The 24594-nt window shown below is 39.8% G+C and overlaps 1 protein-coding gene across 1 annotated transcript in view; it reads right to left on the reverse strand.

Annotated features, from left to right (window-relative positions):
* Positions 1–24594, reverse strand: part of Itga9 (integrin subunit alpha 9) — a 410762-nt gene that overhangs the window by 209999 nt on the left and 176169 nt on the right. Inside the window, exon 16 of the mRNA XM_063260331.1 lies at positions 3846–3995. Within this exon, the coding sequence (XP_063116401.1) occupies positions 3846–3995 (150 nt within the window). The remainder of the gene's footprint in view (positions 1–3845; positions 3996–24594) is intronic.

A 24594-nucleotide genomic window follows, 5' to 3' on the forward strand; every position in this document is an offset into this window, starting at 1 on the left:
TCACAAGATCCCAAGAGAGGGTGAGATTGTTGGTTCATTTTAAGAAGTATTATTCTATGGCTGACCTCTGCAACTTTAAGTAATAAATAGCTATTTCTTGTGTCATCAAGTTTTAGAGTATTGACTCAGCAATTTGAGAGACTGAGGCATTAAGGAAACTGCTATCATTCTTCTTTGACCTTGACACAGTCAAATCTGATGACATATTTTATACTATCACCATACCTCTGTTTTGGTTTCATTGTAAAGAATGAAAACCATTAAAAGTAATAATTTATTATGGCTACTTGATTATTTGTCATAGTAGAACCAAGACAACTATCATATTTATTTATTCTTCTCTATACATTGAGACAAAATTAAAATCCAAAAATACTTAACTTCTGCTTCAAGGATAATGTCCTTCTATTAAGGTCTTTTTCTTTCTTATGCTCTTCTATTTCAAAATCCTACATTTTAATTTGCCTTATATTTGAACCATGAGAAAGTAATCTTATTTTTATTTTTCTAAAAATGTTTTGCTTTGAGGTTTTTTGGTACCAGGGCTCCAACTTGCGGCCTCCTGCTTGCCAGGCAGGCACTTAGGTCACTGAGCTAAATCTCTATCCCCCTTGTTTTGTTTTGTGTACTGAAGATTGAACTTACCACCTTTGCATTGAGTTATATCCCTACGCCTTTTAATTCTTTTTTTTTTTTTTTTTCAGACAGCATCTCTAAATTCCCCAGGCTGGGCTCAAACTTTTGATTTCAGAAATTTTGACTGCCTTTATTTTTTTCTTATTCATAGAATACAAATACTTAAAATATACTGTATTATGAATACTTGCCGCTTCCTCATCATTCTATCTATTACTTAGCTTCATTTTGCTGCTAGTTCATTGATACCCCGTTCTTCACTGGATAAATATTTTAGATTTCCACAGTGATCATTCTGGGATTTCTTCTCATTACATTTCTGGGACTTCATGCCACAGTTTCTTGGATCCTACACCTTGTTCCTTCCCGCTGTCACCCTTGTTTTGTTGGAGTGCATCTCAGCTTACGCCCCTGGAAGGATTCCTAGGGAGGTAAACATTTCAGGTCCTTGCTTCTCTGAAAAGTGACTTAAATTATTTACCTCACATTTGATTGGTAGGTTAAAAATAAAATTTTAGTTTCAAAATCACTTTCCCTTGGAACTCTGAAGCCCTTAGCTCATCTAAGTCTAGCTTCTGATCTTGCTAATGAAGAGTCCAGTGGATAATCAGTCCACCTGTCATCCTGTTGTAAGCTGACATATTTCCCCACTATCACCATCCTGCACTTCCTGTCCTGGAAATGTTTAGAATTTTTCTTTACTCTTGGAAGCAGTAATAACTCAAAATCATGTGTGTATAATAATTTGGGTTTATCTTGCCTGTTCATTAGTAGGCCTTAAAAAATACTATCTCATAATTAATGAGATAGGGGAATTTATCTATTACCTCTCAAACTTTCTTCACTGTTTGTCTTTTCCCTTTTTCTCATAGGTTTATTACTTGGCTATAGAACCTTATAAATTATCCACTAGCTTTCTTTTTCTTCTACTTGTCTTTTAGCTCTTCTTAGAGGGAGATTTCTCACATTATCTTCTAATCCTTCTAGCAGAAATTTGGCTCTGCAATCACATTTTTTATTTTCAGGAGTCTCTCCTTTTTTTCTGACTCTTTCCTTAAAGCAGAGTTCCATTTATGCATTAATGAATGAAATACATTCTTCAGTTTCCTTGCACTTCTTGCATGGACTTTAAGGATTTCTTTTTACAAAATTTATAATCTATTTTAGTCCCTATAAATTTTTCTTTCAATTATTCTATTTCCTTAGTTTTTATAGATTTTTCTTGCCATGTGTCAATTTCCTCTGATCTCCATTTCCCTTGATTATCCATTCATATTTAAGGACATGGTAATACTCCTAATTAGAACGTCTATGGACCAGTGTGTGTGGATGGCAGGAGGGAAAATCTACCTCTTATGACAGAAAACTACCACACTACCTGGTGCAGTGGTTCAACTCTTTGAAAACAAATTACTCAACTGCCTGTCTGGGCTACTTGTAAAGTCTGCATACTTGCAGCAGGTACAGTGGAAGGCCATCTCTTCCATATATCAAATGTCACCAAACATCACCAAATATATCATTTCTTCATTGTGTAGATCAGGTGAGTGCTGGCCTTTACTCTGGATCGTTATTTCTACCACCATGTTTTTATCGTACTTCTCATTCTTAGTCCCCTCTGTAACTGCTGCCTGGCTCAGGCTAAAGTTTCCCTGATTCCACAACAGACAGGAAGCCAGCCCCTCCACTCTGTCCAAGCCAGTGAGACACAGCCTGCGTCCTCCCACATCTTCCCTCACTCCACCAGAACCTGCTCCAAGGTATCAGAGGCCTAAAGGGCTTGCAGACCACTTTCCCAGGAGGACTGTTCTGTGCTTTGAAAGGGCACCAAAAAGAGAAGGAAAGTGGATGTAAAAAAAAAATTAAGGTATTTTATGTGTACTTATCAACTCCTTATGATAAATGTAACCATGACATACTAATAAAAATATAATAAAAAACAAAATTAAGCTCCTTAAGAAAAAAAGCTGATGTTTAAGTCAAAAGCAGCATCACAAAGACAGTATCTTCCAGCTTGTGTCTACAAGGTACTTCCAGCTGTCTTTCCCCAGTCAGTGTGTGTGGGGGCAGGCCCATCTGCCTCCTCTCCAGAGAATGATCCTCCACTTAAGGAACCTTCCTTCAAGGAGGGCTGTACACCCTCCTTTACTTCACCCATAGACAGCTAACAGCGAACCAATATGGGGATACAGGGACCAGCTTCCAGGCCTCAAGAAGAGGACAAGCCTGCTATCATTTATGGTCCAGTGTTCCCCAGTGAGATTATATCCCTGTTCAGTGAGATTATATTCCACAGTGAGATTATATCCCTTACCCTTCCTTTATATACTTTACCCAGAGCATGGCCTCATAAGTCCATGTGCTCACAACTCCCCATCTCAGGCTCTATTTCTAGGGAACCCAAGAAAAGGCAGTGGGGGACAGTTTGGGAGAAAACAGAGATGCCTTGCTAAAACCTCACTACCTATTTAAATACCTGAAAGGACATTTCTAATTCCAAACCTTTCCCTGTGGCTCTACTTACATCTCTTTTCTGAAGGTCACTGATTTGCTAGTTTTTCTCTCTGTTTACAGCAGGCTGAAGAACCATGGCGTTGGGGCCAGCAGATGGTTCTACAACTTTGCCCCTACCTTGCCAAAGTCTGGTAAAGTCAAAAAGCAGTGTTTCCTGATCTGAGCATTGCACATCTCATAGATGGCTCAGGGCAGACAAGTCAGCACTGCTGCAGCACAGAATTGGCCCACAGGCTCATTCCTCCTACCTTACATGCCCTGTAGCCGACATCATTCAAAAGCTCCTACACATCAACATATACAGGATACACTGAATGTGGAGCAGGACAGGTTCCACCTACACCTGCCTGGGTGGTCTGGCTTCCAGGGACACTTGGGTCAGGTATAATTAACTCAACCACCAACTCGGGAAGCTACAGCTTTTCATTTTTTGCTTCCCTCACTCCTCCAATACAATTATTGAGGAAGCTCTGGAAACAGTTCAGGAACAGAAGATAAGTTTAGGACCAAAAAGAATTATAATTTCTAGTATCCCTACCAACCTGAGAATGGTCCTGTGGTATTTAAGACAAATGAAAATAAATCATTTCTTCATTTTGTAGGTCAGGTGAGTGCTGGGCCTTTACTCTGGATTGTTATTTCTGCCATGTGTACCGGCTGCCTCGAACCCTAGACGACAGCTTTTAGGTTCTCACCTGATTCTTTTGGGCAATCTTTTGTCCCTTCTTCCAGCGTAGAACTGGTGTCAGAGCAGGGAGCTCCCTCTCTTCCTCGCCAGTCACATGTGTTCCGAGGTTGTAGGCAGCTTCAAACACGATCGGGCTGATGACGTCTTGCACCCTCCGCTGTAACAACAAACAGGCAAGTTAGCCATGGGTGCAGCTGACAGTCGTGGAGTTTCACAGCTTACAAAGATCTTCCACTTGACTTGCCTCTTATAATCTTTGCGACTAGTTTACAGGGTGGGGCTTTACTGCTTTCATACTTCAGATGTGGTAAACGAGGCCCAGGGTCATTATCATCTTGTCTCAGTGTCATTCTGCTAATGGTGAAACTTCTTTATTCTACCTTGCATAGTGCTACATCATCTTCACTTGAGCATATGGAAGACATTATTTTCCTCATCTTCCAAAAATTCACAGAAGGCAGTTAGAGGGTGAGAGAGAATCTGCACTCAATGCAAACCCTTTGCATCCATGGTGGTTTGATGATCAAAGCTCTTATGCACAGAGATTTAGGTTCTGTATTAAAAGCTGGGAACTCAAAAACCCTAAGGGCTCAGCATCTCTCAAGGGTTAGAGCCAGGGGCGAAAGTTTGACTTCAGGCTTTGTGTTCTCTCCTCTGAAACTTAAAGACTTCAGGACCCATGAGAATGGCAGGTTGGTAGCCACGGGGGAAAACAGGAAGACAAGAGAAAATAGCACTCATGCCCTAAACACTTACTAGATGCCAGACTCATGTCAGGTATTCTAGAAGAGTAATGTGCCCAAGCCCTGTGAGCTAAGGCACATTATCCTCCACTGCACAGAAAAGGAAAGCTACAACACTAAGTTTCCCAGGGCACAGGGCCAGTAAAGATTTCAAGTTTCATCTTTAACCCTGAAGTTACTGGTCTCCCCACACAGTGTCACTGCCTCCCAAGGACCCAAGATCTCACAGCTGAGAGAGGCAAGAGTAAAGCTGAGAGGTAGTCCTACATCCAGGGCCAATGTGCTCTCTGAGCGGTCTAAGAGGTGGCAAAGAAAAGCAGCACCAATAATCAAGTCCCCTCTGGCCCTGTACCGTCATGGAGAAAGATGTAGGGTGGAAGTGGCACAAAAAAGTGGCAGTGGCTTTGTTGGGAAAGGAGAGGCTGAGGAGTGGAGCAGCAGAGGGCAGGGTCTGGGCCATGAGTACAGAGCTGTGGAGTAACTCAAGAAGTGATAGGAGCCTCCTGTTGTTTAAAACATTAGAAAGTTCTTTGTGCCCCAGGAGATATACAGAAAAGTTTGTTTCCACCTCTCCCAGATGTCCAGTCCCACTCCCTATAGGCAGATCCTCCTACCATTTGAGGAACTGGGTATTTGTCCAGCATATATACACACATACATGCAAGGCTTGGCCTACATGCCCTTTGCTCTCTTTATTCAGCACTCATTCTGGAGATGAGCTATGTGTGTACCACCTCCTCTTGAAATGGCACACAGTGCATTGCCATAGTGATGTGCTCATTGACCAACCTTTGGGCTCAATTAACTATAAGCAAATGGGCAGCAGGTTATCCACACACCACAGCAGCATTCTCCAAGAGGGGTTCAGTTCCCTGGGACAGGAAGGAGGGGTGACAAAGCACCTACAACTAAATAAGTTGAGAGGACATCAAGTTAAACAGAGGTTAAAAGGATTTTATTTTATCTTATTTCTGTTTTTAGTGCAATTGCCTCTAATAATGAGATATGGCCCCGAATTGTTGGGCTGTTGAACCCTGTATTTTCTCAGAGCATATGCTAAGTAGAACACACTCAGAGATGCCAGAGGGATGCAGTCCAAGGCAGGAAATGGGCAGGCAGAGCCAGAGAACATGGGACAGGAGGCAGAGGTAGCCACATTGCAATCACTCAGCTGTGAGTTTTAAGTGATGGGGCAAAGTGGCACAGATGGCTTCAGGGGTGGGCACCCACATAACTAGCAGATAACATATATTTGTGTTTGGTCAAGTACTTGCTCAGTAGATTCAAGTATTTTGCATAAGTAAAAGAGGGCACCTGCTGAGGAGTGAGGGAGGAGCCTCTGGACATACTACCTCCAGAAAGCACTCTGAAACTCCAGATTTTAGGAAAAAACATTTAGGGCCCTTATCCTTTCCAGGAGCAAGGCACATGCCTGGGATCCAGATTCTCCTTGCCTGCTGACTCCGCTAACCAGGTCTTAAAGTGTACTGGTGGTATGGAGAAGAATGAATGAGCAAATGAATGAAGTTCTAACATGTTTCCAAACAATCGCACTTCTCAAGGCTATCACAAGATTTTGCATTTAACTCCTTCTTCTCAAAATAAACCAATTACTATCAGCCTACTTTGTTTACTCCTTTTTTTTTTGTATGGGGGCTTGAACTCACCACGTGTGCTTGCCAAGCAGGCACTTATACCATTGAGCTAAATCCCCAGCCCCTACACAGCTACTTTGGGAGGGGGACACTGGGAGTAGGAGGCAGCAGCCACTTGCCACTTCCGGGCTATGAGATGTGATTAAGGGACTGGGAAAAGCTCTTCTTCGCAGCATTGTCTTAGTTAATCCTTACAAAATGTAGGTGAGTAGATTATTGTCCCTATTTTATGGAGAAGGAAACTGAGATACAAAAGTTCAGACAAACTGTCCTCTATCTCAAAGTTTATAGGGCATTAGAACCAGACTTATTCTTAGAAACAGCAGTAACATCTTCTTTGCCATCCACAAAATACTATTTAAAAATTGTTTCAACCACTCTACGTTCTGGCACCAACCTAAGATACTATTTGTTTCCCTAAAAGCATACAGAGCAAAGAGGGAGAGGGATGTTTTACACAGGGCAATGCAGGTGAAAAAATAAATATCTAGGAAAGAGAGGCTGAAAACAAGAGCTATTTTTTTATTTAAAGAAAAAAAAAAAGAAAGGACATAAACAAAGCAGTAAAAGGGTACAAATAATACAGAATTTCAAGAAAAAAACATACAGTAAGAAATCACTAGTTAATAGGTTACCTATTGTCTTCCTAGAAACAGTTGTCCAAATTATAAAATTATAACATACAAAGTGGACAGTCATACAGTGATATTGGAGACAAGTCCGTTCAATGATCCAACAAAAGCTCAGTAATATGGTTTTCCATCCAACACATTCAAACATACCTGCGGTTATATCCTTAGTCCACCTTCCTTTCCTCTCTTTTTTACAATAACAATTACACATTTTGGGTTTTATTACTCCCACAGTTCTTATTACTGTTTTTTGAAGAGAAGAAAACCAAACGTGACTAAGCAAAACAGAGTCAATTAGAACAGAAGGGTGGGCATAGTACATGACGCAAAAATAGAATACCAGGTGATCAAAAGTGGTTACCATTGTGCCTCTTGCTATTTTTAAACTGCGTTGCCTATATCATCAGGTATAACAGAATTGATCAAAACAGTACAGAACAAGACCAATAAAACCTACATTGGAGACCTTACAGGACTTCAAAAAAAGATAATAATCAAACCATAATGGGCATCATAGCATATCTTATTGCCTTCAAAGTGGTTGCCTATACCCTCAAACTTGATACTATCAAACAAAATGGAATATAGAATAAGATGGGGAGAGCAATACTGGGGTTCAAATCAGGTTAATAGGAAAACAAAAAAGTTACTATAATATGTCCTGCTATTTTTTAATTTAGTTTTCCCTTAAATAAAAAAATGAGAGAAAATAGATTAATTTTTAAAAAGGGGGGAGTTTGAGATAAAAGAGGACATTGTAACAGAACAATGCACGTCAGAACCAAACAATTTAAGCATCATGTTTCATCACCAGATAATCTAATATAATAGTAGTCGCCATAATGCCTCTTTCCTTGAATTATTTGAGTGTAACTTCGTATGCTATAGCATCAAGCATATCAAGACAGTGTGAAGCCATTCAAGAGAATGAAAGAATTACAGGGTATTTAGAACCAGCTAATAGAAAACGAACAACGGTTTCTATATTATCTCTTTGCCTACAAAAAATATAGTGAAATATAGTATAGCATATAGTGAAATATAGTAAGATACATCATGTTAAAACCAGTGGAAACAGATGTACCACAGCTTGATGGGACTTCAAAACAAGACGATATTAAATCAGCACTAGCTTTTATGTTGTGTTGTTTTCTTCAAAATAGCTATTCGTACTATCACAGATACTAAAATCTAACAACCGAGGTTAAAAACCATCACAATTAATGAGGGAAAACATTACACGGCTTCAAACCAATATGATTAGGAATCATAATTACCACTTACTTTTATGTTTTCTTATCATTTCTTACACTAGGGAAACTAGTCGGTATTTATACATGTGAGTTTGATTTATTTCACTTATGATTATGGTCTCAAGCTGCGTCCATTTATTTATAAATGTCTCAATGTAATCATTCCTTATAGCTGAGTAGTACTCCATTGTATAAAAATACCAAAACTTTTTTATCCATTCTTCAGGTGATGGACACTTAGATTGTTTTCAAGATCTGGCTATTACAAATTGTGCTGCTATAAACATGGGTGCACATATATCACTGCAGTATGATGCTTTCAGTTCTTCTGGGAATATGCCTAGAAGTAGAAAAGCTGGGTCAAATGGGGCTTTCACCCAGCTTTCTGAGAAATCTCCAGACTGACCTCCACAATGGTTGCACTAGTCTACACTCCCATCAACAGTGCAATAGAGTTCCTTTTTCTCCACAGCCTCTCCAGCATTTGTTGTTGTTGGTTTTCTTGATCTTGGCCATTCTTTCAGGCGCGAGATGAAATATCAGTGTGGTTTTAATTTGCATTTCTCTAATGACCAATGAAGATGAACATTTTTTCATATATTTATTTGTCGTTTGTATTTCTTCATCTGAGAATTGTTTATTCATCTCAGATGCCCACTTTTGGATTGGTACTTCTTTGAATTTTGGGGGTCTGATTTTTTTTTAATTCTTTATATGTTTTAGACAGAAGGTTAATAGGAAAACATTCTCCCTTCTGTTCTAATTGACTCTGTTTTGCTTAGTCACATTTAGTTTTCTTCTCTTCAAAAAAAGTAATAAGAACTGTGGGAGTAATAAAACCCAAAATGTGTTCTGACTTTTAGACAGAAGTCCTTTGTCTGAGGGGCAGTACACTAAGATTTTTTCCCGGTTTGTGGGTTTTCTTTTCACTATGCTGGAGATTTCTTTTGATGTGCAGAAACTTTTTAAAAAGAGGTGATCCCAGTTATTGACTCTGGGAAGTATTTCCCATGTGGTTTGAGTCCTGTTCACGAATTCTCTTACTCCTATGTCTTCAAGGTTTTTATCCAACTTGTCTTAATACATTGTTTGTTTTAATATTCAGATCTTTGATCCATTTAGATTTTATTTTAGTACATGGTGATAGGCACGGGTCTAGTTTTAGTTTTCGGCATACGGAGAGCCAGTTTTTCCAGCACCATTTATTAAAGAGACTGTCGTTCTTCCAGTGAACATGTTTGGCCCCTTATCGAAGATAAGTTGGTTGAGTGTGTTTGTAGTTGTGGTTGTATCTTCTAACCTATTCCACTAATCTTCAGCTCTGTTTTTGTTCCAGTACCATGTTGATTTTACTACGGTTGCTTTGTAGTATAATTTCAAGTCAGGGCTTGTGATACCTCCTGCCTTGCCTTTACTGCTTAGAACTGTCCTTGCTATTTTAGGTCTCTTCTCGCTCCAGATGAATTTTAGGAGTGATTTCTCGAGTTTTATGAGGCATATTGATGGTATTTTTATTGGGATTGGAATGAATCTGTATAAAACTTTTGGGAGAATGGCCATTTTCACAATATTTATTCTTCTTTTCCATGAGCAAGGGATGTCTTCCCATTTTCTGAGATCTTCAATTTCATTTTTCAGTGTACTGTAATTTTCCATTTCACTTCTTTTGTGAGAGTAATTCCTAAATATTTCATTTTTTTGGTTGTTACTGTGAAGGGTGACACTTCTCTTAGTTCTCTCTCTGTGACTTTGTTGTTAGTATATAGGAATGCTATTGATTATTGATTTTATATCCAGCTAATTACAGAATTTATTTATTATATCTAGGAGTCTTTCAATGGAGTTTTGGGGATCTTCTATACAGATACTCTTCTATATAGAGTATCACGTCATCTGCAAATAATGATAGCTTAACTTCTTCTTTTCCTATCTTTACACCTTTTATTTCTCTCTCTTGTTTAATTGCTCTGGCTAGTATTTCCAGTACTATATTAAATAGGAGCGGTGATAAGGGACATCCTTGTCTTATGCCTGATTTTAAAGTAAGGGCCTTCAATTTTTGGCCATTTAGTATCATATTGGCTGTTGGTTTGTCATAGACAGCCTTTATTATATTGAGGTAAAGACCATCTATTCCAATTTTCTGCAAGGTTCTTCTCATAAATGAATGTTGGATCGTAGCAAAAACTTTTTCTGCATCTATAGAAATGATCATGTGATTCTTACTTTTGGCACTATTGATATGGTATATTACATTTATTGATTTACATATATTGAACCATCCCTGCATGCCTGGGATGTATCCCACTTGGTTATGGTGTATGATATTCTTGATGATTTGCTGTATCCTATTTGCCAATAATTTATTGAGAATTTTTGCATCTGTGTTCATTAGGGAGATTGGTTTGTAGTTCTTTTTCGGTTGGGTCTTTCTCAGGTTTTGGTACTAGAGTAATATTTGCTTCTAGGAATGATTTAGGAAGGATTGCTTCCTTTTCAATGTCACTGAAGAGTTTGAGGAGTGTTGGCATTAGGTCTTCTTTGTATTTCTTGTAGAATTCTGCAGTGAATCCGTCTGGGCCTGGGCTCTTCTTTGTGGATAAAGATTCAATTACATTTTCAATTTCATTAATAGAAATTGGGTTATTCAACAGTTTTACATCTTTATGATCTAGCTTTGGTACTTCGTATGCTTCTAGGAATCTATTTCCTCTGTGATATCAAACCTTTGAGTGTAGAGGTTTTCGAAATAGGTGTTGATGATTTTTTGTATTTCTATAGGGTCTGTAGTGATTTCTCCTCTTTCATTCCTTATTGCATGAATTTGAGCTTTTTCTTCCCTTTTTAAAATAACGTTGGCTAGGGGCCCTTCAATTTTATTTATTCTTTCAAAGAACCAAGTCTTTGATTCATTGATTTTTTGGATTTTTTTTTAGTCTCTATTGCATTGATTTCTGCTCTGATTTTTATAATTTCTTCTCTTCTTTTGGCTTTGGGCTTGACTTGCTTTTCTTTTTCTAGATGTTTGAGGTGTAACATCAGGTTATTTATTTGTATTCATTCTGTTTTTCTGATGTGTGAACTCAGTACAATAAATATTCCTCTGAGGACAGCTTTCATTGCATCCCACAGATTCCGGTAAGCTGTATTTGTGTTTTCATTTTCTTGTAGGTATTGTTTAATTTCTTCTTTAATTTCCTCTGTGACCCACTGATTACTCAGGAGTGTGTTATTCAGGTTCCATATGTTTGTGGGAATTTTGCAGTATCTTTTATCATTAATTTCTAATTTCCTAGTGCTATGGTCCGACAGCATACAACGGGTAATTTCTACCTTTTGCATTTATTTAAATGTGTTCTGTGAATTAATATATGGTCTATTTTAGAGAATGACCCATGCACTGCTGAGAAGAATGTGTATTCTGTTGTTGGGTGGAATACTCTGTATATGTCTATTAAGTCCATTTGTTCACAGGTGCGATTCAGTTGTTTTATTTCTTTGGTGATTTTCTGTCTGGTTGATATGTCCATTGGTGTCAATGGTGTGTTAAGATCTCCTGTTAGAACTGTGTTACTGTTAATTTGGTTTTCATTTGTTAGTACTTGTTTTATATAATTGGGTGCTCTGGAGTTTTGTGCATATATATTTAAGATAGTTATTTCTTCCTCTTGGAGTTCTCCCCTAACCAGTATGTAGTGACCTTCTTTATCCCTTCTGATCATTATTGGCTTGAAGCTCACTTTGTCTGCAAACAGAATAGCTACCCCTGCTTTTTTTTTTGGGGGGGGGGGCAGGTGTTCCTGTTGCATGAAGTATTGTTTTCCATCCTTTGACTTTCAGTCTGTGAGTATCCTTTTGGGTTAGATGGGTTTCTTGTAGACAGCATATGGTTGGATTTTGTTTCTTGATCCATTCTGCCAGTCTGTTTCTTTTAATTGGTGCATTGAGACCATTTACATTAATGGTTAGAACTGTTATATATTGGTTTATTGTTGACATGTTATTTTTCTGCTTTTGCATCTTTATCTTTCTGTTCTGTTTAATTGTCTGCTTTGTTTAGTGGTTTTTTTTCCCCTAAATGTATCTATGCTGTCTTTCAGTATTCTTTGCAGGGTTGGCTTGGTGATCATGAAGTTTTTCAGCTGATCTTTTTCATGGAAGTATCTTATTTCTCCATCCATTTTGAAGGATAGTTTTGCAGGGTACGTCAGTCTAGGTTGGATATCTTTAGGATCTGAAATACTTCACTCCATGCTCTTCTTGACTCTACTGTTTGTGCTGAGAAGTCTGCTGTGATTCTGATAGGTTTTCCTTTATAGGTGATCTGTCTTTTCTCTCTGACAGCTTTTAGTATTCTGTTCTTTCATTCGATTTCTGAGATGGCCATTATTATGTGTCTGGGTGTAGTTTTATTTTTGGTTATGGGTATTTGGAGTTCTATATGCTTCATTGATCTTGATATCAGTTTCCAATCTCATGTTTGGGAAATTTTCAGCTATTACTTCTCTAAATATCCTCTTGACATCCTTTATGTTGTCCCCTTCTTTTTCATTTATCCCTATCAACCTTATGTTGTCCCTCTTTGTGTCATCTTGCAGGTGTTGAATTGTTATATCCTGATTTCTTGTTATTTTTAAAATATCTTTCCTTTCCTGTTCACTGGCTGCAATCTTATCTTTGAGGTTTGAAATTCTATCTTCACATTCATTGAGGCAGTTTTTACAACTTTTGATGGAGTTTTTGATTTCCTGTATATCTCTTTGCATCTGCTTTATATATTGTTTGTTTCTTATATTGCTCATCCCGGGATCCTATCTTTTTGTTTAGTTCCTCTAATTTTTTAACTGTGTCTTCTTTAGATATGTTCAGCATCTCCTTCATTTCTTTTATCATTTCTTCTTTTACCTGAGAGATTATTTCTAGTTTGAATTCCTTTAAGGCTTCCCAGAGTTGCTTCTTTATTTCAGTTACTATTATTTCAGGTATTTCCGTTATATGGCATGTGTGTTATTCTATGTACATGGTTCCTAGGCTTTCTTGGGATGGTCTGGACGTTTGAGATTACATTTTGGTCTTTAGTTTTGTCATTTTCCTATATTTTCGAGCTTCAAGTGTTGTCCCAAGTGAGGGAGAGAGGTCAGCCAGGCTGGGACGGGTTCTGTGGCTTGGCCGGACTCACTGTTCCCGGCAGGACGCCGTGCTCTGTTCCCCAGGCAAGGGAGAGAGTTTCACTGGGCTGGGACGAAATTCCCTGCCCCCTCCTGACTCACTGATCCGGACAGGAAGCCACAGAGTGGCCCCCAGGCAAGAGACAGAGTTTCACCGTTCTGGGACAGGGTTCCCTGCCTCTGCTGGACTAACTGGTCCCGACAGGAAGCCAGGGCCTGGCCCCCAGCAAGGGAGAAAATTCCACTGGGCTGGGACAGGGTTCCCTGCCTCCGCTGGACTTACTCTTCCCGACAGCATAAGAGCTATTTGTAAATGTGTGGCCAGCAAACCATGACCTCTGAGGAAGAAAACCATAGTCATGTCGCATCTCATTTTGGAGAAGCAATGCAACTGCATATTGAGGGATATGGATGCTGTTTCCTGGCAGAGATTGCATGAACCTGTTTTAATTAAGGAGTTTGGAAAGCAGAGTGGGGCAGACAGGAACTCAAATCACAGTGAGCTGTGGGTGGAGACAGATGAAGGCAAAGTGATCAGAAACAAGCCAAAGCCCACAAAGGACAGCCCCTCCTTCCCACACTGCGCTGTCTTCCTCTGAGCAGCAGAAGAGAAGCGCAGAACCATTAGTGGTCTGCTTTTCATGTCTGGAAGCACAGCTTCCTTCTGCTTAGCATAGCAATCATATGGAGGAGTCAGCAAGAGAAGGAAACCTAGGGCTCTGGCACAGAGTGCAGTTGTTAAAATTTTACTGCTAAAAAAAGTTACCACTACAAACTGACACTTCTGAAAACCTGCTTATTCACCGAAGCCTAGAATCTACCTTGTCCTGCTAAAATTCTACAGGAGTCTCCTGCTTTGAAAATTGAAGTTTCCCTCACTGAGAACACCCAGATTAGTAGTACAGTTGGCAGTGGCTGAGGTTTCATAGGGAATTTAACATACGCTGCATTTGAAATTTATTGGGTGCTTACTTTATGCCAGGCAATGTGCTGGGCACACATGAAACACTATAAGTCTTAGTACTCTCAGAGGAACAGGCAAGCAAATGACAATGCCACACAATGTGCACCAGCAGAGAGGAGGCTCTAGGAACACAAAACAAGGACTTTGGATTCATATGGGGCCGGCAGGCTTCCAAAAGAGGCACTCTTGGCCTAAGATGCAAGTAAGAAGGATGCTGTCGGTAGAGCAGGTGGGAGGCTCAGCTGGTGTAGCAGTGTGCAGAGGGCACAGGATGTCTGGTGGACAGCATGTGACTCCCAGAGGTGAGGAAAATCAGGCTGTTGGGTAGGAACAGAAAGCAGGTTTCAGGCAGCCTTGCAGGTCATGCAAATGTCATTCTAAAAACTAGAGAAAACTGGGAGGGGTGGGGAGTAAAAAGATATAGAGGTTGTGTTCTAGAAAGATCCCTCTAGCTATAGCATGGAAATAGATTGATGGGTATAGGATTGGGGAAAGGAGGCAGCTAAAGGGTTTCAGGGAGAGACAATGAGGTCTTGAATCAGGAGACAGCAGTGGGACAGAGAAAGCGAGGCCCATCTACATGGTTAAAGGAAGATATACACTATTGTTTGGGTGGAATAACGTGATTCTAACGTAGAATAATGTGATTTTACCCCTCACTCCATAACCACAAGTAAGCTAGACCTAAATACCACGCACCTACTGCCTAGCCCTGTGACTTAGAAACTTACTCATCACTGTTTTCCTCCAGCAACAAATAAAGGGGTTTTCTCATTTTCAGTCACCAGTAGTCACAGTGATCAAATGAAGAGAAAATAGAAAGAATTAGCTTCACTTTACATGTGCAAAAATGTACAAAGACACCAAATAAGCAGTTAGCATTAGGCCAAACAACTGCTTTGGGGAAAATTCTGTGTATTTTAAAGAGGCCTCCTTTTTTTTCCCCCAGAGTTGTGATCCTTCTGTCCCCTCTCTCATCTGTGATCCTGTAACCTCTCTCACCACTTCTGCCTATGCTGCCTTTGCAGACACTTCTAGAAAAATCTCTAAAAGCAAGACATCATCTCTATGATCTCTGTGATCACAATACAGTCACGCATAGCATGATGTTTCCCTCAGCAGACCACATGCATGAGGGACGCCCCAAAGAGTACACCATCCAGTGACACTACAGTCATCTTAGTCTGAGTGAGTATAATTTATAGTGTTCACACAGTGCTGAAATTTCCTAGCACCATGTTTCCAGAATATATCCTCATTAAGCAACACATGACTCTAATTAGAATGGCAGTAAAAATGTTATAGGCTATTTTAAAATTCTCATAAGCCTGAAGATTCTTTTAAAAGCAAATGGAGGGTTTTACATTTCCAGTAATAACAGAGTAACTTACTAAGTATCTAATCCTCCCACTGACAACAATAAGAGCTAGATATACTAACACATAAATGCATGTGCATACACCTGTTTAAAAGTATCAAGAAACTTTCAAAACCACAGGACTTGAGAGGCAAGAGTCACAAAGAGAAGAAAAGAACAAGGAGGTGACTATACCATTTATTAGCACTTTTGCCTTGATGCTTTTCCAGATTGAAGAGCACTGTGAGACGAGAGGCTGTGACACTGAACATGAAGTGGTGGCTAAAACATCAAGTTTTTCCAGCATGCCGAAAGCCTCAGGTAGGAGGACCACAAATTTGAGTCCAGTCTGGGCAACTTAGCAAGACTCTGACTCAAAAGTGTATTTCACAGGGGGCACTGAGGATGTAACTCAGTGCGAAGACCCTGGGTTCAAACTCTAGAAGTATAGTAAGGAAAAACATAAAATGTCAAATCTTTGAGTTTCTGGTAATTTTAGACACTTATGGAGACAAAATTTAGAGCTCAAAGCTACTAAGGTAGCCAGGGCTTGAGAAGCCAAGGTCCCCAAGAGAAAGAAGCATATTGAGGCAAATGTGACACTGACACTGGCATGTGGCGATCCCACAGCAGCGCAGGGCTATGAGCTGAGAAATGAAGCAAAAGGCAGAAAATAAAATTCTGAGGAGACAAGAGAGTTACATTTAGCTGTACACTGGACACAGCAGAACCAGTGATCCAAAAAGCAAGTCAACAGGAAATGTCCATATCAAAGAATGGAGAGGGAAAAGGATAGAAGATTCAGAAATCGACCTAAGAGACATACAGGACACAGCGAAAGATGTAACATTTGTGATTACATAGTACACGTAATAAATGGTGGCTACTGCTACCTTACTGTAATTCTTACAAAACTTTTGTAAGAAATCAAAACTGTCCTATTTTTAAATGAATTCTTATTGCAAACTGTGATGTAGCAAGATATTTCCAATTTTACAAGAAAATAAACCGAAGCCAAGTGTGGTTTTATTTACAGTTCTATAAGTTAGAAAACAAACAGGCAAAATTAAAACCAAGGGAGAAAACTCTAGAAATAATTTTAAACAAAACTTTGTGAAAAGTACTACTAACAGGAAATGTAGAGACAAAGTTCTGTCCTTGTGTGCATTTAATTATAAACATTGACCTGACAGTCAAAGCTCCAAAAACAGCTGAATTCAAAAAGAATTCTAGAAAGTCTGTCATGAGAACAGGAATTAAGTGGTGAGTAAATCAGTACATCTTGCTTCTGAAAGTTTCTCAGTAAGATTAGAGATTTTAAATGAGTACATATTACATTAAATGCAACTTACATTAATGGATATTACCAGTATCTGATATACATGATTCTTTGGCTATCATTACTGCTCAGGAAGGGTAAAGAAGCAACACATATTCACATATCTGCATTAATTAATCTATTTGTGAAGCCACAACCTTCACTGATATCTTTTCCTTTTAAAAGATAAAACATCTATTTGGCTATTTGGGGAGTGGTTGGCTTCTGTGCTAGCATTTGTGGAGGCAGGGATAATAACTGGCTGTAGGGAGGGGATCTCAGTTTTGCCTTGAGTACCCAATGTCTCCTGAATAGTACTGAACATGTTCCTATCAGAAAATGTGGAAAGTAGCAGCAGCAGCCAGATACTCAAAGCAGATCTAGATGACAGGTGTGTCAGGTGAGTAAATGGCAGGAGTATGAAAAGTGGACAATGTGCTTGGCCTTCAGAAGAGCTTTAGAGGGACTGCCTCGGGCCAATGCTTGGTTCCTTTGATATAAGGCACAGGAAGGTAGAAAGGAAACAAGCAGGAAAGTGGAAAACAAAAGTATCAATGCAGACAAGATGTCCATACAAAACTGCAGGAATCTGATGAGGGAAGAAGCAAAGGAATAGTAGTTAGAAAATCAAGAGTCCTTGGAGACAAGGTGATCCTGGAAGGAAAACTACAAGATCAGTAGGCTGATGGGAGATAGGAATGGGAGCCATCAGATCAGTTAGAATGATAATATGGAGGTCTAATGGCTGCCATCTGAAGGACGGGGACAGCATGACATAAGAGAAGCCAGGACTTTGGAATCAGAAAGTCCTGGCCCTGAGGGAGGTCCAACTGTGTCCTTTTTTTTTTTTTTTTTTTTTTTTTTTTTTTTTTTTTTTGTCTTTTTCCATTTTATTGGTACCGGGGATTGAACTCACGACTGCCTGCTTACAAGGCAGGTGTTTATGCCGCTGAGCTAAATCCCCACCCCCGGTCAAACTGTGTCTTACAGACTGTGATCTCAGCCCCTTCATTTGCTCTCTCTGCACTTGCCTTCTCATACATCAAATGGGCAGGCAGAATCAACCTTGAATGGCAACTGTGAAGATTAGACCCAATATACCCTGAGCACCTTGGAGAGCTCCAGGGACTCAAGCGCTCCAGGGACTGCTGTCTCATCACCACCAACATGACCACCACCACCATCATCACCACCACTTTACTTAGAAGGGATGTGGGCAAGATCGCAGGAGGATGGGCAGGAAGGGGTAACAGACACAGAGGGAAAGAAAGTTAGAACCAGTACTCAGAACCTCAGGAGCTAAAGGAAGGAGCCTCACGAATCTTTAAAGCCTGCGGTAAGAAAAGAACCCCAGAGGCAATCCAAGGGACTGACCAGGGCAGGAACAGGCTCTTTACAGACTATTGTTTCCCAGGTATCCAATCTTCCAAACTCATGCTGGTAGTCAACTGCCACTTCTCCAGGGAACTGTCCTTGGGCAAATGGGAGCCATCTTGCCTAGGAGTTAACTCTTCACCCCTTCCCACCAGGCCACCCTCAGCAATGACTGGCTGCATAGGGGCAGAAAAAGCTGACCCTCCATCTCTATGTGGGACAACTCTGTGGTAAATTTATGCTCCAGAGCTTTCAGAATGGGATGAACTTGGGGTTTGATTCCAGCCAGCACATGTTCTTACGCAGTTCCTCCTTTGGCCCCAACTTGTTTCCCTGGTGTACAAGTACAGAGAGTGTCCACTCCATAAACTGTGTGAACTTCAATCTCTTTCTCAGGTTCTACTTGGGAAACTGAGCTCAGATAGCAACTGAGTGTTACAAAAATCTGGCAGAAAAACATCACAAATGAACACTTTTTTTATTCACAATATATAAATAATATATGGACTGCTGGAGGTATGGAAAGGCAGGGCCCCAGATTTCTCAATATCCTACCCTCAGCTACTGACCACTTCAAAAATGTTCACTGTAGAACTGAAGCTGGGAGTCAAAGAAGCAAAGGGGATCTCCAAAGCCATGGCTGGCATCCTATTTTATTCTTCAACCTAGACAAAGAAAGATAAACCAAGAATGCAGTATAGATCAGAGAAGGAAGCTGTGGCCAGGCAAGTCTTTGAGAAGCGATACCTCTCTCAAAGCCATGGACTCCTGTGAATGTCTCCCCAAAGCCTCATGTGCTCAGAGGCGGGGCTTTTCAGAGCTGGCTGGATCTGGGACATGTGACTATGTACTAAGGGTATGAGGACTGGATTAGCCCACTAACTGGTTTAGTGTTGCTCTGGTTGTAGGGAAAGGAAGCCCCACCTGAATGTGGATGGCACCAATCAATGTAGCCCAGATGGAATATAAAGGGAAAGGTGGAAGCAGGCTGGCTGACTTACTGCCTACAGGCAATGTTTTTCTCTGCCATGCTTTTCTACCATGGTGCCCTGCCTTGGAGCCAGACTACTACAGACTAAAATCTCTACAAACTGTAAGCTGTAATACATCTTTCCTACTTTAACTCTGGGTGTGCAGTATTATCTCATCAATGAGAAAACTAACTAAGATACTGGGAAAGAAATGAGTCTCAGGGTTATAAGGGCCACAAATGGCCTAGAAAGTGACCCATTTGGGCCCTGATTGCTCATAGGAGACATTGGTCTGCAGGTGACAAACTCTTCTTTTCAGACTCTGGCCTGTATGACTAGTAGTGAGGCCCTGGTATAATGGTGTAATGATTTTGCCTCATGCCTGTCTCTGTAAGATCATGGTGGCCTGAGGGGCAGAAATCCGATTTTCAAGGCACCTCTTTCCATATCCACTTATACCTCTAGTTTTAAAGTTACAGATATCAAGAGATTCTGTTACATAACGGTCACTGTCAGTGCCTCAGTCTGAACCCCTTTATCAGCTGGCATCTCCAGCTCTTAGCTACTACAGGTATTTGCTACTAATAGCTCAAACTTGAGACTTTCTCAAAAGAACTGCCCTTGGGTGCTAGGAGCTATGTGTAGAAAAGCTTTCAAGGAAATGCTCTGTAATAAGTAAATGCAAGATGACCCAAGTGACCCATACCCTCTTATAGTCCCCTCCCCTTGAATATAGAAAGGCATGGACATATGTGGATGTCACTCCTATATTATATGGCAGAGGTGAAAAGAATGCATAGATGTAATTAAAGTTCTAAATCAGCTGAAGTGAATCAATAAAAGAAGGTGATCTAGGTGGTCTGCTCATGTGGTCCCTTAGAGACTGGAGACCATGGAGACAGACTCCTGCTGATCTAGAAGATGCAAGTTGGTACGGGATCCACAGATTCAAGAACTAAATTCCATCAACTACCATGAGAACCTGGAAGACTACCAGCCTCAGAAAAGACCTAGCCAATGCCCTGAGTGCAGCTGCGTGGGAGTTTAAGCAGAGGACCCAGTTGGCCACACCTAGACACTTGACCCACAGAGGCTGTGAGATAACAGAAGTATGTTGTTTCAAGCTGCTAAGTTTGTTGTCTGGAATGTTACTTAGAAAGTAATACATGCCCCAGTCTCCTGGCTGGCTGAGGCACTGAGATAAATCCCTGCCACAGGACAGAATAAATTATACTTCAGAGTTCCCCCTGGGAATCCCACAGGGGCCAGACTTCCTGAGACCACATCCTTACCCTACCTTTCCCCTACCCCATTCCATCTCCCTCACCTCTGACAACACTTGTCCAATAAATCTCAGGCAAAAATCCCTATCTCAGAGCTTTTAGGGAATAGGGTGCAAAATACCATGCAATAAATTCCATATTGAACTTGTTGGCTTAAATGTCCTTAAAGAAGTGAGAAAGTCCTGAGGCGACCCAGAGCTCATATATGACCAGAATATAAAAGTCCTTTCATTTATTCTCAAGAAAACTGTTCTTTGGTCTCCCACAGTAAGTTTTAAGGTTCAGGGGCAGATTAAAAATACAAATCATCCCCAGGCCTCCTCAGGGGAAATCTCTATGAATCAATCTCTCCTTCTCCCCCTCCTCTCCCTCACTCTGTCTCTCTGTCTCTCTCTCTCTCTCTGTCTCTCTCATATTCCTGCTGTTTTGCCTTTCCTTTTCTCCCTCTTTCCATTTCCTCCTCTTCCAGATTTTACTCTTTCAGAGATGCTCATGAAGCATACTTTGTCTGTTGTATATAAAATGTTGAGATTATAAGAGGGAATTTGGGAACAAAGGCAGCTTGGCTTAAAGTGTTCAAGAAATTAATCAAGAGCTCTTCAACCTTTGAAGAACTGGTTTACTATTATCCTCACATCTAAATGGTAAACCTTTTAATTTCACCACTACTAATCAAAACTAAAATAGAAGTTATTAACCTAGGTAACATGCAGGGGGCGTTGTGAACTGAGATGGGAAAATAATTTGCATTTTTTTATTCACGTAAAACTGAAATTTAGCATTTTCTCCCATCATAAATTAGGTAACAAACCAAAGTAGAGTAGTATTACAAAGATGTAAGATTCCACCATTAATAGAAATCTTAGATATTTTCACATATCACAACTGTACAGACTTTGAAATATTTTTTATGCTCACTAATCCTTCAAAATTTCAGGTCTCATTATTTAATATGCTAATAAAAAGGTTTATTAATATATCACATATGATTTTTAAAATATTTTGATAACTGCAGTTCAATATAATTGAATTTCTTTGTAATTCTATATATTTTATCATGTGTACTTAAAAACATTCTTTTGACAAGGGATATATATATATATATATGAATCACCCAAATGCCAGGGCTTCATGCATAGAAATGGTTAAGACCTTATGTCTTTGTAGAAAAGGATTCATAATGCTTCATAATATGCATCAGAACTGCAAAAAAGCCATAATGTTGTTTCAGTCTTCATAGGTTATATGAACTCTCTGGTCTCAGCAGTTAAAAATATACCATCCATTACATTTTATGACAGGTTCAGGGCCTAGACTCAGAATCACTCCAGGACCCCTGAGGTTTTAAGAATGTGGCCTTGGATAGATATTTCAGGCTGAGATGGGGCAAAGCCACTTCAATGCTGAGATGTATAGGGAAGTATCTGCTTCGTTGTGTGAGCCCACAGGAGGGGAAGGGCTAAGAGAGCAGGCTCTGCGAGCTGCATGTAGATTTCACCCTTTTACAAAAAGAACCCTGACCTTCCTGGGGCAGACCTGCTGCTTCATGAGTCAACCACGGGTATTCAGAAAGCTGAGAAGCTTCCCCTAAACCTTGGTGGTATGCGAAAATCCTGAACTGTGACTGAAATGAAGAGGAGAGTCAAAACACTGACGCAAGATTTCCAAATTATTGAAACCACAGTGGGCCTATTTGCTCAGCTTGGGGGCTAACTGAAACGGCACAATTGTTCTGAATGATATGCAACTTATCAAGGAACTACCTCCCCTACACATGTTGTAAAATAAGACATCAAGATTTCAGTAATTTCATCAAAACTGATTCACTCTGTAGTTTATTCTGTCCTCCTTGAGGTATCATTTCTATGGTTTTAACTAAGTCATCAATGGCCACTATGCTGCTAGATCCAATTTTTCCTGTTTTCCTCTTTCTACACCTCACAGGCACTTCTCATTAAAATCCCTTCTTGAAGCTCTTCTTTCCCTTCAGAATGACTTACTCCTCTTGTTGGCTTTGTCCTGCATCCTTTTTAGATGACATATAAGGCAGTAAATGGCATTTGTCGGCTAACATAGCTCTCCTCCAACTACATGAGCTGTATGGGTGCAGGGTCACCTCATATTCATTTCACAACACTCAATCTTTAGCACAATCCATGGAACAAAGTATACACTCAATAAACATTTGCTGAGATTTAAATGGACCGAAATAGACATGTATCCACCAGGAAGGCATTTGTGAATTTTGAGACTGTTCTTCCTAAGAAAGGCAGCTTTTCAATAGATAGTTGCTGTGTGTAGAGTAAATGTACAACATATGTATAAACATCTTACTAAGCATTCACCTAAAGCTTTATTTTCTTTGTTACACTATTACTTCCTTTCAGGGTACATATCTTACACATGTGTGCTGCTTTTCATTTCAAATATTCCCTCTTTTTTAACCTTGGCTACTTTCAACACCTTCAAGCTAAAAGAAGTAGTATTATACTTACCCATAAAACAGTATTAAAACACATAAAATACATACCATTTACCATTTTGGGTTTACTGATAACCACAGATTTTAACTGAATAACAAAGGACAGACATTGGACTCTTTCTTGGTTGGGAAACGTTGAAATGTTGGCAAATGAACACTCTCAATGAAGCCTCCCTTTGTTTTGTTTCCTTCAGAATTTGTATCTGACTAACACTGATTGATCACCAATGCTCAGGACTAACTGTGTACTAAAAGTACTATTTACTGACTATATACTTTAAAGGTTATCTGGTAAATTCTCGCCATAAGTGTCCCTTAACTAAATTATGAAATTCAGGCTCAAAATAAATCTGTGCATTGTATCATGTTATGCTTTACTCATAATCCCAGGGAACTGTTAATGGTGTCAGGAATCACAGACTATTCTGGTCAACTGTATTTCCAGAATCTTTGCCAGTAAGTAATACAAGAACAAAAATTATTTATCATAGCTCCTCCTCCTTCCTCCCTGTTCTAGTTGGGTAAGCCAACTTTCCTTTACTAACTGGCCATTAAATGTGAACTTTGTACAAATTTAAGATAATCTATAAATTTTAATTAAGCAATTTAGAAAATATTTTTAGAAGGCTTATCTTTCTCAGGGATGCATATATTATCAAATGGTCCTGTTCTCAGAATTTTGAAACCTAATTTAAGAGACACACTAAGCTTTTCAGCCAGCCAGTTCTTCTAGACCTGTCCACCTCCTTGCCACCAAACAAGGCTGCTCATTCCTCTTAGGAACCTCACCTGGGATCCTTCTCTTTCTCTCTCACTTCTGACCCATCCTTGATTAAGTTCAAGGTGAATCCCTGTATCCTCTCCTGCAGACATTTTCCCCAGGTGCCTGTGGAACCCAGTAACGATCAGTGTTGGTACCACTTATTTGGGCACTTATCTAATACTGCAGACTGTATTTCCCAAAGATGGTTACAAAATGTCGCCCAGTCAATGTTCTCTTCTGCAGTGTGACCAGGCCACTTCTTTCACCAAGGAATAGAGACTAATATTCTCTGCATGAAGAGATCCTCAAGTCGGAGGGCCAGATCTAGTTGAGCCACCCCTGCCATGATGGCAACTGAGTGATGATTGGAAACAGACTCTCCAACACCTGTCTTAGCCCCAGCACGTGGAGCAAAGACAGCCACCCTCACTGTGCCCTGTCCAAATCACTCACCCATTGAACCCGTAAAATAGCTATTGTTTTACATCACTAAGGTGGCTTGTTTCTCAGTAGTAAAAGACAGAAACACCTATATTTTGTGACACATAATTATTTAAATGTGTCATGGACACCATAGCAGTTTTACATGTGTTAACTTTCATTCAGTCATTCAATAAATATTCTTTAGGGTTTATAAAGGTGAATCTGACATCATTTTGCCTCATTGGATGCTTATAATTTTTCTTTATTCTATTTATTTATTTATAAACAATTTTTCTTTAGCTAAGACAAGACTTGTTTGCAAATAGCTCTAACCCAAGTCTAAAAGTAGGAAGTACGAAGAAAATTCAAA

This window comes from Cavia porcellus, unplaced genomic scaffold (assembly GCF_034190915.1).
Source record: "Cavia porcellus strain 051 isolate PalLab524CR breed Dunkin Hartley unplaced genomic scaffold, mCavPor4.1 scaffold_13, whole genome shotgun sequence".
NCBI lineage: Eukaryota > Metazoa > Chordata > Mammalia > Rodentia > Caviidae > Cavia > Cavia porcellus.